General features: G+C 36.1%; 1 protein-coding gene across 7 annotated transcripts in view; it reads right to left on the minus strand.

The window, feature by feature from the left end:
* Window positions 1-15,602, minus strand: part of nrxn2a (neurexin 2a) — a 173,955-nt gene that overhangs the window by 14,177 nt on the left and 144,176 nt on the right. For all 7 annotated transcript variants that reach the window (XM_028032454.1, XM_028032456.1, XM_028032453.1 and 4 more), the window contains one exon: window positions 6,312-6,493. In XM_028032454.1, coding sequence (XP_027888255.1) covers window positions 6,312-6,493 — 182 coding nt within the window. The remainder of the gene's footprint in view (window positions 1-6,311; window positions 6,494-15,602) is intronic.

Below are 15,602 nucleotides of genomic sequence, written 5' to 3' on the forward strand. Positions count from 1 at the left end.
TTTTCTTTTTTAGCCTCAGTGACAGCTGCTATTATGTGATGCAAAATCTGTAAAATAAAATCACTCATGTAGGCTTTTGAAATAAAAAAATGATAATTTATGCAGACACATTCGGTTTTAAATTTAGAGGTCTTCTCAGAGACCTTAAGTGTTTCTCTAATGATGTAAAGTTTGTGATTGAAAAAAAAAAACCTTGAGACTATTCTTCAGTAAAGATGGGGACTGGGATTGAGACTCGAGGTGCATTTAAGTTACACAAACAAAAACTGAACTACAAGCAGCAAGCTGGTTGGTGGAGATCCTTGCTACCAAAGATCATAAATGACCTCAGAGATGTGCATACTCCCTTGTGAAATGTGTGTTTGATTTATTAACCACACTGTGTGCTTGTAATGGTTCGTAACAAGCTTTTCATTTTTGCTGTAGCGTCATAATAGTGACCACAGGGATAGCAAACTGTGTATTAAATAACTTAGGATGGTTTACTGTACCTACCATAGACCAAATATGTTCAAAAATATTTTTTCTAAGTATGAATAATCTCAACAGTTTCAGTCCTTCACTTTTTAATGACTGAAATAAACATTTTCTCATCAAAACCATGCCATTTACTTTTCTCTGTAACACTGAATCGCTGATCTAATCGTTAGATCTAATTTATCACAACATTTAACTGTTGTTTTTTAACTTTTTAATGTGCAATCAAACTGTTATAAGCTGTTGTTTACTATCACAATATCCAATCATAAATGTAAACATAATAATGCATTATTTAATACAAGAAAAACATATAACTATTTTTTAAAACATTTGTTGTCAAGCCTAAGCAATAAAAGTATTTCAAGGTGACAGAATCAAATCTCGTAAGTAAGTTAATTTGGTTTTCTCCAGAAAAAAAACAATCAACCCCTGAAGTCATTTAATCCATCATTCATGTGCAGAGCTATCAGTGTGGCTAATATTATGAAGCTACAGCAACAGGAGCAGAATCTGGATGTCAGTAAAAAATGCGTTGCCTGAGCATAGCAGCTCAGTTTAACTCTTCATTACATGAAATAAAAACTCAAGTCCCAGATTACAAGTCTAAGCAAAGCCTGAAATTTTCCAACTTGCAAGGGTGAGTTGAGTCAAATGCCATCACCGTCTTAAAGATGATCAGCTAGATCAGCTAAGTGTTATTATAAATATACATCCACATTACCAAATTACCTCAGAGTTCTACTTGTTTTCATTGTCTGCTAAATATTGTACCTTATAGCATTGTGGTGCTGTTAGCACTGTTGACTTGATTTAAGAATATCCTAGGTTCATACTGGCCTGCTATTTTTTTGCATGGAGTTGCATTGAGGGGTTCTCTCCTGTTTCCACTCACAGTCCAAAAAGATGACTGTTTCACATCTGAGTGTGTTTGTGCATGGTTGGTTGTTCTGTGTATCTCTCTGTTGCCTTTCGCCCAATGACAGCTAATGAAAGGCAGCAGCCCCCAACCTCACTGCCATTAAGACAGATGGATTGAATTCAATGTTCAGTAAAAGATCCAGACATTAAATGCTCGCTGTCAAAATAGGCTTAGAGGTGTTAATGTGAATCTCTACCTAATATAACGGGTTTTTTTCAGGCGCACTAGGGTTGAGTAATTAAAGAGTTGAAACTTCGACAGTGTGAACATTTCTGTCATTTAACTAGCAGGTTTTTGGATTATATACAGATTATTTTGAATAAACTTTAACAGTGGGAAACACAATTGTCAATATTGTTGCTTTGTGACGCAAAAGCACCAGCTAATCTAAACCACACGTGTCAGACTGAAGACGAGAACCCCTGCGGTCAAAATATTCACCCCTCACACTTAGTTCATACAAACCTGTCAGCTAATTAAAGTCAGTGTTACAGATCCTCAGTGGGAAAGATCACCTCACGGTAAAGAACACCTAAGTCACACAAACGCATGACTAGAAACCCTGTTATCACCTTTTCACATATATAATTAATCACTCATACAGTATCTCTCAAGTTCAGCCCTGCACGTTCCCTGTTTCTCTATATTCCACAGGCTTTGTAGAAGGTTACTTAGACTTTAATTACTCTACTGATGAGGCCGTCTGACAAGTAGTCATTAGACAGCTACAGGGCAGAGCGACCTAAGGTTAATCTAACCCTTATGTTGGACAAAGCAATTAAAATCTCTTAGGTCAAAACAGTCTGTTGATGGTCTCTTGCAGCTCCATAGAAAGATTTGCATCTACTTTGATTTCTTTCCGGCTTGACAACAATATAGCAGCGAAGCAGCTTGTGATATCTAGTATAACAACAACCTAGCACTCTATCTTGAATTAAGCCAAAGTTCCCTTTTTTTTGTTCATTTACTGTTTCTGTCGGTTGATTTGAAATAATCTTCCATCTAACCCATCTGATGAAGTATTCTGTGACACCATCAGCTCAATTCTCAGAGCTGAGATCAAAATTTAATCCCATTCCAAGGGAGAAGGATTGATTATCATGTAGATAAATTATGATCATCAGGATTTATCTGTGATTAGTTGAAAAAGAAAAATCCTTCAGGGCTCTAGAACTGACAGATCTGTGATGAGACATCATTGCCACTTGATACATCTTTAAACAGAGCTTAAAGTGGACGGATCATTATTCTTTTAAGAAGACCGGCAGAGCTGTCTGTCTCAGTTTGTCATCAGCCAACTGTCTTCCTCTGTTCTGCCTGGCTTTACTAGGTTCTTTGCTGTAGACGTCTCAGTGCTGCTGGGGATTCGGAGGCTTCTTATCTTCTTTCATTCCCACTGGAATAAAGAAAGTGTCTTTTCAGCAGCTCGGCGATAGCTATGGCAGACGGTAACGGATACAATTGTTGGTGAGCATGGAGAGCTGATTCTTTTTCATTTCGGAAGATTACTTGATGGAAATGAGACATCAAAAAATAAAAAAAAGCCTTTGAAGCGTTCATCCTTTGAGCTTTTACACATTTCCCAAATGATCAAAAGAAAGTATTTTCTCTAGAATGACATCCATGTGCAAATAAATTATTAGAGTAAACTTCATATCAGATGTTTAATATTACAGAAAATTGTTCAATTTTAAACATCAGGCTTTGGCTTTTAATGACCAGTGACATATAGTCTTGCACAAAGAGGTTGTCAGTCTTCTGACACACAGCACTTTGCATACAAGCTAAAAGGTTTAATTTAAGCCCCACCTGACCTGAGTTCCTTCTCCCATGTTGCTGTTTCTCCTGCTTGGCTCCAGGAAATTTTCAAACAAATTGCAAACAATCTAACAAACCTCTGAAGCTTTACTAGAACAGCTGGATTTATTCTGAGCTAAAGCTACACGATTCTGTTTACTAATTACATGATTTTTGAAGGCAATGAGATGTGATTCATTTTATTTAGCATTATCAGAATAAATGGGGTCTGAATACAGTGCAGAAATTCCAGATTTTTATTTGTAAAAAAAAAAAAAGAGACAATGCATAATTTTACTACAGCTTCCCAATTATGTGCTACTTCATGTTAATATGTCACATAATATTGCAATAAAATACATTGTAGTTTGTGGTTTTAATATGAAAACATTTTGGATGCATGACGTCTACCTCACCTACACATCTGAAATAATCAGGTTAATAAAAACATTTCTCTGCTATGTGAAATATTACTCAATTTGGCCATGTACCTGATAAATTTATAATGAAAATGCATAACAAAGCATCTTCCAAACCTCATCTGGTTACCAAATAAGTACATATTTTGCCTCTCTGCGGTTTGACGCATAGCTGTGCTCCGTAACTTCTTCAGCAATTCTAATCAACAAAATTTTCTGAACAGTGAGAGCTTTGTAAGTTGCATCTTTTAGACACTCATTAAAAACATGATCATTTGAGACCATCATTAGTTCCTCTAATATGCTCTCTGGTGAATGCTGGGATGGTTTGTTCAGTTTGTGCAGAGTAATTGGTCTATGGAGCTGCTGCACAGGCCATGTTCTGAGTAACAGTTGCAGTGAACTGTGTGACTACTCTAATATGGCACTCTTCTGTTTCACTGCTATTATTTGTCTTACTATACGTCTAAATAATAAAAAAAAATAGATGGGTCTGGAGCATCGAGAGAAAGGGCTCTTATCTGAATCACCTATATGCGTGCCGCATATAAAAGTCATAAATCATCTGTTTCCTTTACTATTTTCAGCTCTCCCTTGTGGCCAGTATTATTTTGGCCAGCAGCAAGCAGTTTCTCTTTGTCTTCCCAGAGTTTCCACAGTCCTTTTAAAATGATAATTAAAGCAAAGAAACAGAATGTGTTCAAAAAGGAAAGCTAGAATTTTACGAAGTGACAAAAGGCCTCGACACCCTCTGAAATCTTTCTGGATTCCTTTCCACAAAGTGGTAATAAGCTGTCAAACTAAGCAATCTGTCGCGTTGTGAGAGGCTTGGCAGCTTCTGAAAAAAGGAAGAAAAAAAAAAATTGCCTGGTTTGCACGTCGGCAGCAATCAAGGCATTTATGTGCAAGGCAGGCTAGGTCAGCATCACACATTTAAAAGTAAAATAATTTAAACGAGAAGTGTGGAGAAGTATGTGCCCTTTTGGCTGAATAAAGGGACTATTACAAATGGATTAACTGACATGTATTTGAACCATGTAAAAGGTAAATCTTTCGGAGGTTGCTTCTCCAACATTTCACTGGGATATCTTAAAAAAATAGTCAATGTCAACATAAACTGTGGGAAATTATTCCTCAAATTTCAGTTTTTAAATGCCTGTCTTACTATAACCTACAGGCACAATTTGATTTATTTTATTGATTTTAAGATTTAGTGCTTTGTTACAAATTAACAGTAGTTTACATGTCATCAAGCCTAACGACTCAAAAATATACATTTTTTTTACTTGTAACTTGAACAGGCTTGGATGTCTTGAAATTAGTGGTACATGCTAAGAGGCAATCATTGAATTTGTAGAGGGTTATTTAAAAATGCTAAGCATGTTAGATAAAAAACAAAACAAAAAAACCAAACGTGATCTTGTAGATTGTATTTTACAAGATGAAGTGTCTTAAAACATGAGGCAACATGCTGATTTGTGCGTAGAGACCAGTAGATGTTCTACTCTTGTAGGCCTTGATGAATTTTATGATTGATATGGCCTTCATTCATCATCACAACATTTGTGTATTCAGTTAGGCGTGACTTTAAATCAGCAGTAGATGTGTGCCTGCATCATTTTCATCATATACAGCACCATCACAGGATGGCATGTGTTGTTCTACCAAAGAATTATTCAGGTTTGATTTATGACAGGATACATAATACGCTTTCAGTAAGCATGTGTTCACAACAAACTACATACACACCAGTTTTTGTCAGGTGCTTTGACAACAGATGTGATTTTAATTATTACACCACTCAGATATTTCACAGATTGTCTGCCTGGTTCCACATCCTGCTGCGTCTACACACCAAAACAGACCTTGAAAAAATAAACTAGCATCTGCTGACTCACTTGGACTCAATCTATGGAAGAATATATTTTAGGAAACATCGCATGGCAAATGTGACGTTCTCAATCTTCTTCCTGTTCCTTGTATTTTTATTTTTTTTAGCTACTAATTTACTTCAATGTTTGGACACCATAGCTGAACATTGGTGAATCATACAAGCTGTGGTGTCTTAGAGCCAAGAATAAAAGCATTAGTAGTTACAACCTAATTCACAATTTATTACAATAGGTTTTAGGAGTATTTTGTTAAAATGTGGAGCACAGTGCATTAAGATTGGAATCATGCACCTTTTTAAACATTTGGAAATGGTTTTCTTTTTTCCCCTGCATGAAATTCTATAAAAAATGTTCTATTTTTGCCACTGTTGGGAGTTTTACTTTAAAGTTAGATTTCCCCTTGACTAGAAATGTTTGTAAAGTGACCCTCTGGTCTCTTATATTTAATCTATCTCAGCAGTTTATTGCTCAACAGCCTGTAACATTTACAGATAAGTTGCGATTTTAAAGGATATAAAGGTAAAAAAAATAAAATAAATACTATCCAGTGCTGTATGTTCTTTTTTTAACTCATGATGTCAGGAAATACATTTTTCAAGTAGCGCAATTAAGAAAAAAGCTACAAATATTTAGGTTGATGACATCACAATGACCAGGAGAACTGAGCTGATTGGTAAATTAATAAATACTGTGTGACTCACCCTATTTAAAACGAATTTGATCAATTTTACATCAGCATTTTTTTTGCCTGCAGCCTATATTGACCACAACATTTTAAAAAGTATTTCCCTGTGGTGTACTTACAATGTGCAGTTGGAGATAGTCTCCAAGCCCATGGGTGCTCTCCACGCGCACCAAAATGGCCTCCTTCTGTTGAGTGCTGAAGCCCACGGCTAACCGGTCGGCCCGGGTGCTCGGCCTTTCATTGGGGGCCCAGGTGAATGTGATGAGGGCCCCTCCTTTGCCAAAGATGTATGTGGTCCCAGCTGGGAACAGACAGAAAAAGAAAACATTAGAAAGTAGTCATCGTTTGTTTTTTTTTTGCAGGTATTTAATAATAGATCTCGTCAAGCACAGAAATTCAGACTTTACATTTGCCCTTTTCAGCTTTTAAAGCACCAACCCTTGTATGAAGATGAAATTATGCTTTCTCCTCTAACCCTCTCTTAACAACGCCACCTCTGTCCTCAGCTGTGCTCTCCACTTTTTATGTAATTCAAAATAATAAAAAAAAGCAAACCAAAAGCTTCCATCGGACTGCAAAGAATGGAAATTAATTAGGGATGAATTCTTTCATTTAATGGTTACTAAAAAACCCTAATTTAGAAAGTAGAATAAAGGTTTTGAAAGTAAGCGGTGCCAATCATTAGCTGAATGATGCAGCCAAATAATTGTCATAAGATTTTGGGACTCACACATAAAGTTGTTTCAAATATTAAGTTCAACACTATAATATTTTTAAATTCTCAATTTTGAACAAAACCAAACAATTTTTTGATTTATGTTTTATGTAAGATTCATTTTCTTTCTGAGCATAGTCATGCTTATTTCTCAAATCTGACTGATTCATTATTTTAATTGTTTGACTGTCACTTTTACTTATTGTGCCATTAAATGTAGATATTTAAATACTAATCTTAAACATCTGCTACACCACTCCATGCCTATCTTTTGTTTCAGTGGAGTAGGAAGACTCTAAGCCACAGGAAAACAGTTCTTTTTGTTGCTAGTTTACTTCATATTTACCATATAAACTGACTTAGAAATAAATAAAACAAGTCGTTACGTCACAGCAAAAGAAAGGTGACCTGTTCTAATGCAGCAGAGCACTGTAAATTTGACATGCTTGACCCAGATACACATGTAGTATTAAGACCTATAAGGCAAGAGTAATATATGCAATTTAATGTCCTAACAGGACTTCAGACTTAACAGAATCTGCTTCCTCTTCCGCCTAACATTTGATTTTTATTTTAAACAAGAGCACACAAGTCAAAACAAAAAGGGTGACTGGAGCTTTAGAAAAGTCAAAGATTAAGAAATGCGCAACACTATACATTAACTGTCGAATGTATATATATATATATATATATATATATATATATATATATATATATATATATATATATATATAAAGATGGGTCGTATAAAGATGGGTGGGTCGTATTTCAATGTGCTTTTTTTTTTTAAAGCATTAATTCATGTCTGATTGAAATTCCTCCACCTGGTCCTTGAGAATCTGGCAGGTGCGTGGAAAAGCGATTGCTTCTGCCTAAACTTTTTATCCCTTAAGTTATTCCTCTCCACTCACAACGATTCATGTCTGTCCTTGAGATAAATGAGGAAACGTTGAAGCTAATTTTGTCATTTACAAGTCTAGCTCAAATTACAGAAATACCTGAGAATATCCGCAAAGTCATGTGTTTAAATTCTTTTGCTTGTAAATCACACCTTTGAAAGATGTGAAGAGATGTACTGTGCCGGTTGTTCGCTAAACCTGCTGCAAATTGCTAAATTCTGTAATTTGCTCAAGGATATTGTGAGAAGAGCAGTAATCCATTTATGCACCCCATGCATATGTAGATCATGCCAGCTCAAAGTTAGGACTTCATGTGGTGACTGCAGAAAGTGCCAGATAATATCTTATTGTGCAGCGTGCAGCTGTTATGCAGCTGGGAGAGGAAACAATAATCACCTTAGAAAGAACACAGCTCTGTGTTTATGGCACTGTTGTCACACCTGAAAAGTGTAGTGTGTGCGCTTGGTATTATTCAGTGAAGCTGAGGAACACTTGAGGAAAAAAATTGTGGCCCCATTTTCAACAATCTGCAAAGGCTCTTCTGCTGAGTGCATAAAAGGTCTCTTATTGTGGAAAACTAACTTCTGGCTGACAGCTAAAAATAACATTAAACGCTTCATCTGAGGGTTCAAAAAACACCTTGTGCTGACTTTGAATTTAATTCAAAGGGTGAGCTCTCCAACGGTGATTGTTTCCGAGTTAATTATTTCTTATTGAGTTAATCTTAATTAATGTCTGGGATTTGCAGTCAAATGTGAGTCAGTGACATTAGTCACATCAAAGAGGCTCACTGAGTGGTTTATTAGTTTCTTCCTTTCAGTGAAAGTTATCTACATCTGGCCTCTAAGTTTCCCCCCCTTTTCTCCACAATTAAATTACTTAACAGAATCATGAGCATAGCCTTGATTCTTTTTCAAATGTTTTAGATTTCTGCCCTAAATACAATCTTTTAGTAAGTTCTAAAAAGATTTACATTGGTCATTGAAAATATGCATTTGATTGCATCTAAAACATGTTTTAGATGCAAATCAAATTGCAAAAAATCAATTGCAGCCTTGCTTCTGTCAACCTGCCCCAGGGCAGGTGTGGATACAAACCAGTAGCTTACCATAATCAGTGGGTGAATAAGCCCTTTGAGATTTAAATTACAGATATAATGGGTCTTATAAATATTTTTTTTAATTATTATTATTATTATTATTATTATTATTATTATTATTATTACATGATTCGGCCAAGATGTTAAGAAACACAAAAGTTTAGTTAGTTCAGCTGGATCTGTTGTCTATGCCAATGCAAAATGAAATGAATATTGACTTTCATCTGAAAAGAAATGAATGCAAACGGACTTAACCCCAAGTTGCTTTACAATTTGCATATTGGTGTATGAGTAAGTGTGGCTGGGTGAATGTTCCTCTAGCCTAACAGCTCTTTGATTAGTCAGTATGACTGGTAAGTGCAACACATAAGAATTTCCAACTTCGTTAGCAAAGACCATTTGTGTCTTACCCTCCTTGTGGAGAGCGTCTCTAGTGTCTGCTAAGCAGCTGCCAAGTCAACAGTTTTAACCTTGATTATTTAGGCCACAGCATAGCATTTCTGTATGTATAATTAAAAGTATATGAATATAAGAGAGGGTGACTTTTAACTGTGTTGAGGGTGGTTCAGTTGATAAGGTTGTTGTCTTGCAACTGGAAGGTTGTAGGTTTGATGTTGATATCTCCTTGGGAAAGGCACTTAACCTTAAGGTCTCTGTATTGATGTATAAATGTGTGCATGTCTGTGTTCTACTGGTCAGTATGGATGGAAAAGTGCTACATATGTTCAGTCCATTAATCAACTTAGGATTTGTTCCATTGTCAGAGAACAACTGGATCATCCTGTTTCAGACTTCAGACATAATACTGAAATTTCCTCATGTACATCAAACATTTACTGCACTCCAATAGTTTCCTCTGCAGCCACTGCATACTGGTTTTTAGAAAGCAATTCTCAATTGATTTTTATTTTGAAGAAAGGCTCCAGTAGTCTAAATTATCAAATCAATATTTAACTGGGGTCTTTACTGTGAAATCTTCTGCACCACTAGCTGGCTGACCTGCAGGGTAAATACATATATATTTTTTTAATATTCAAACTCAGACAAGACCTCAAATTATTCTTTGTGGACTTTAAATCATTCATGAGAAAAACGAGGTTTTGGGGAGTCTGAATTGGCTGAAATTGAACATTGCCAGCTAATGCTAACCATGTGATATTCTGAGCTGTGCATACTGTGCTCTGCAGCAGACTGCTTGTTGCAAACCTTTCTTCTATCAAGAATCTAGGTTGCTGAACTTACTAACAGACTTTACAATAATGATACACCCTTACAGTTTTTTTACAGTATTCTAAAAGGTTTGCAACTATAGCTACCAGTTAGATTAGGAATCTGACCTATTTTAATAGGCCCTGACTGATTATACTTTACTGTATTCTCCTGTATTATATGGTCACATCATCCTGCTGCTTCAGGGGTGTTTGTCTTTTCAAAAACATTACTGTGTGGGTTGCTTCTTTGTTGATTTGCATGATTTGCAGTTGGCTAATCTCAACAAGCAAGCGAATGACTCAAATAAGACATGATTTGTTTGTTTCTCCTTTTCTAGATGTTAATTTAATCAATTCACACAAGCTAAAGTTAATTCTAGCTATGAGGTTAAATATATTTAACTGTGGAAACTTTAGTTTACATTTTCCTAGGGCAGCAGATATTGTACGTGGCTTGAGTTTGACAAAGTAATCAGGAAAAGTTGTAAATTGTTGATCTACAGGGTATCCATGTTAATTGGGTATGAGCTGTAATAGTAGATGATGAATATACAGGTCATAATAAGTATAACTTTTAGACAGAAGTAATTTGATTGATAAAATACTACTCAAAGGTATTTCAGTTTTATTGTTTAGCACCAAATCAAAACAAAAAGCCATCTAAGTGTCCTAGTCAAATCCAACTGTATGGAATTCATTTCATTCTGCTGGTTCACGTCAAGACTTTGAACACATCAGTACATACTAAAATGAGTTTCTGTGCATTGTAAATAAAGGTAATTTAATGACATTTAATAATATTTTGGGAAAAAAATAGAAATTTTCGCACTACTGTGAAGACCTCTCGAAAAACAGCCTATGAAATGGAGATTTTTGTAAACAAGCAGACAGACAAGAGAAAAAGTAGAAGGCTGAATGAGGTTAACATGCCTCCCTGCCATGCGCTTCCTGAAATATGGAATATTAATGCACCTGGAGGAAAACATGGAGGCATCTATCTATAGACAGCAGCACCATCTGCATTAGTAATGACATTAAAGCGTTTCATTACACCTTTCTGCCTCGCCGCTCCAGCTCTACCTTTCTAAAAGGAAGACCTGCATTGAGCAGAAGCTGGTGGTAAATCAGCTTTATTAAAATGATTACTAAAAACCACACAGTTTACTACCTTGAAGCACCTCGGTAACGGGGCTTTGTGGAACGTCTCATGGGAGCTGCTCTGCTCGTCTTTTTTCTCATAACATGAATAAAAAGGCAGCCTTGAGATTCTAAACTGCACGATCAGTACTGTGTCATCATTATTAGTTGGTAACCTTGAAAATTAAATCAAGCTGCACAAACATTCTAGTAACACTTGCATTTGAAACAATATACAAGAAGTCTATGAAAAATAGGTGAACCTCTGCATGTTTACATACAAAATGAGCAGCATTTTTCTTACCCCCCTCAAAGCCCAAGAAGACTGAGTTATAGTAACGATGTTCGTTTTTTAAATTAATTACAACTCGTTTTGATTAAGCTCTTTAAAAGTAATCATGACACTCTATCATGTCCTAAAGGATCTTTACACAACAAATGCAACAGTATGGAGGGTTTACAGTATTTATGCCAAGATGAATGCTACCCACACAAATATTCTGTCCTTCTTTCATATGTTCTCTAAGCCAGCTGAATGTGAAAAAGAAGAAAGGTTGTAGCCATAAGACATGAAAATACAATGAGATCCCGGAATTGATTAGTCACCGATGCAACATTGTAGAACATGAGAATAATAAGAAATGAAATTAAATGAAATTACATCAGACTTGTACGTCTGCTTTTCCACCCTCAAAGGGGTTCTCAAATTTGCTCTACAATGAAATCAGTTATTTCCATTTACGCACATATTCACACACTGATGATGGCAAGCTACTATGCAATAAAAAAATGCAATAATTGGACATATTAAAACCAACTGGTTTACTGGTTACTGACTTTGGAGATGACAACATCCACCAGCAACATAGTGGTGGAAAAAAAAAAACACTCCAAAGAGCATTTATATAATCGGAGGCATTCATGTCTGCAAGGACACTTCTCAGTTTCCCATCTCAAAACTTTGTTTTTATATCATTATTACAATACATAGTATGCCACTGGCACATAGATCTGGGTCCGGCGCTGCACAGCAACTAATGAGTGCGATGTCATGGCGACCAGGCAAGCGAGCAGTGCAGTGCACCGCGCTGACCAATAGCATCTAGTAACTGTTACTCCTAAAATAAAGTAAATTTTTACATATGGCTTTGTTCAGGGTCAAAGAAAACATTGTCTAACATTATCTATTATTATTATATTATGATCTTCTGAATGGTCCAACAGCGGGGACAGCAGACTTCGTTTTTCCAATTCTGGAAAAACAACAGAAAGAGTTGGCTTTAGATCAAGTCTGAAAAATACAGTTAATCTATTAGTATTTTGTTTTAAATAGACAATCAGATCATATTGCGCATAGCTGCTTCAATTTCCATGTTATGACACCAGTGATACCAGTCAGTCACTCCCTGTACAGGTTTTCTGATAATTATTTTCACATTGTGGCAGTATGGAGTGATACCGTGCCCTCCGGTGTCGGTTTTAGTAAAAGCTCAATTAGAAATATGACTGAACACATCTGTTGCCTTCTGATTCATTGCTTGAATAGAAAACATTTTCACAGATCCTTAAGGAATTGGGGATGCTTTTATCATCTTTTTCTCAAAATCTAAAATACTTAGATTGTGCAACACATAAACTAAATTACTCGACCAATTTTATATAAAAATACTGTTTGCAACCTTTTCCATTTATGGAAATACACGTACTGTTTTGGCACTAAGCCCACACTAAATTGTGGTTGGGAAGAGACTCGTTTCTGTACCACTCAAGTAAGAACCGCCACTGCATGAAATTGTAGTATTGCTATTAAATTCATAATATGATGTCTCATACTTGAACTGGCCGAGAGCTGAAAGAGCAGGTTAGAACTAATCTTCAATTTCATCTGCGGCAGTAAGAGCTTTTATTTTTATAACTTACACAGGATTGGTCGTTTGCTTCGTTTCTGAATTGCAGCGTTTCGCTGTCTGGAAATATTTCTGGCAGGGCAAAAGTGGCCAACTGTGTACAGTGTTGTGTGGACGCTTCAGGAAAGACAGTTTGTGAAGGGCAACAAGGCCACGTCAAACAAAGCTGTTCGATTTAGACTTAAATTCTCTAATGTGAGCAGTTCTGAAGGAACGGGGAGTCATGGAGTTCAAATTTCTCATCTGGCTTATAGCATCTGAGGCAGACTTGCACCATGGTCTATTAAATTCAGCTTAGTGAAATGATGAAAATGAATACGCAGGCCTGAAGCCTGTCAGAGAGAACATATGGTTCTCAAGCTAAAATATAGTGTTCCAGTTAGAAAGCAGCATCACACACTTAGAGCTGTGTGCAAAGACTCAACAAATAAAAATCAATCACACCAATTAAATTTGGCCAAGCGAAAGTGGGCTGGAAAAGTCTTATGAATCTTAAATAAACCACACATGCAGTCGGCACACGCTGACTTCAGCTTTATTATGGTCGAACTGCTGTTTCTGCGCCTTTCAGCAAGACGCATTCAGACTGCCAGTTTTCAAATTGAATGTCTGCAGCTCGCGGCACCTCAAACAGCCCTTTCTTCTCCATTATGGCGTTCAGGCTTTCTCCCACTCAGATTTCAGGTGACTCGGGGTTGCGATGAAATTGTGCCGATGCGAATGCAGCACATGAATTACTGTGCCGAACGTAATGCAGCCCAGTCAAGTAACATGTCAGATAGATACCGTATGAATGTTTCTAATAAATAGTAGGCTGTTCCTGCATTAGTATTGGGTTTGTCACATCAGAAGGATTTTGATAAAATATAACAATGTATCAGTCCAGTCCTGAGTTTCTAAATTGTTCTAGTGACATATATTTCTTTTGCTTTCTCTTGTTGGTTCTGGCCACCAAATCTTCGAGGTCAGGTTTTAAAAAAGGCCGTGGCTTAGTGTAATATACACCATCAAACCCTGAATGTCCCTCATGCTGTGCGACTTGCTGAGTAAGATGATGGTGGCTCAGAAAGACTGAAATGATTCACAGAGATTTCTGGAAAAAAGAAATATCCTAAAAATTGAGCTCCACTTAAGAAAATAATAAAATGTTGGCAATATTCTTGGAAAAGTTATTCATACCTTGATTTCTTAGAAACTGTGACTGTTAAGAACTTGTGATTCAGATAATGTAACCCCCCCCCCCAAAAAACCATGCTTAAAAAAAATCAAAAAAAAAATCATTTTGCTATGTCTTTAATGCTGTGTACGTTTTCTGTGAAGTCCCAAACATTAAAAACAAACAATATTTGACTCAGGAAAATGAGAAAAGAAATATTTCATAAAGCAAAACAGAAACCAGAAGATGCAAAGACGCAACCAAAAACACACTTCTGTTTTGCAAACTTAAAAATACCAGAATCTCAGGTGCACATGAAGGTTTTTTGTGCTTTGTGGAAATATATCTTTCATACTCTCCAATCATTTTATACATTTTAAATTATTATATCCCCATGTTTCTTAGCTACAGGATTGTTTACTGTTATCCTTAGCTGTACCTGTTGTGTCTCTAAGCTAAGACGTCACTACATATTACATTACGATTTGGATGAGAATGTTAATACAATCAAGAACAAACTTGATTTTAAGATCCTGACATGTATGAGACACGGTATGCTCAGTATTTGTGCAGATCTACTGTGAAAAAACTTCATCTGTCTGACATCATAAAGACAGATTGCTTTATCAGGAATGTTCAGGGTTTCAAAAGATTCAAAAGGGACCTAAAATAAATATTAAAGATGTTCTCTTCTACATGAGCACCTCGTTATTTTATCTGCCATTATTTTTTAAAATTTACAAATCAACAATATATCTTATTTAATCTCATAAAATTTGTATAAAAGGGTTTATTATCTTCTTGTTCAAACTGGTTGTAACAAGTTATCCATCATGACAGCAAAAACATATATAACACATCTGCCTGTCTTTCTAAAGATCACCATGGATTCCTCTAAAATGCTGCTGATGCTCACTGTAAAATCCGACTGCTTGTTCAAGTCCAAAACATTACAGGCAAGATTAGAAAACTAGACCGGTGTTTTACCAGCTGCCACAAATATCTAGAACAGTACAGATGGTTCTGCTTCTTACTGGACTCGTTCAAAAATAAAAAAAGGAGGAAAAAAAAACAGTTTTCATTGATTAACCAGAAGCAGTAAAACAAATGTTTGACTGCTTATGCCTTTTTATATGTTTTTCTACGACCTTGTTAGATTTCAATTGGCAGTTTTCTGAAAGATCTCATCTTTATGACTGTCATAAACAGTGATAGTAATTTTGAAAAGGCATCAGCTGTGTGAAACTACAAATAGACAATGAAAACTAAAGCCTTGTCAGTTTGTG

Source organism: Xiphophorus couchianus, chromosome 11 (assembly GCF_001444195.1).
Source record: "Xiphophorus couchianus chromosome 11, X_couchianus-1.0, whole genome shotgun sequence".
NCBI lineage: Eukaryota > Metazoa > Chordata > Actinopteri > Cyprinodontiformes > Poeciliidae > Xiphophorus > Xiphophorus couchianus.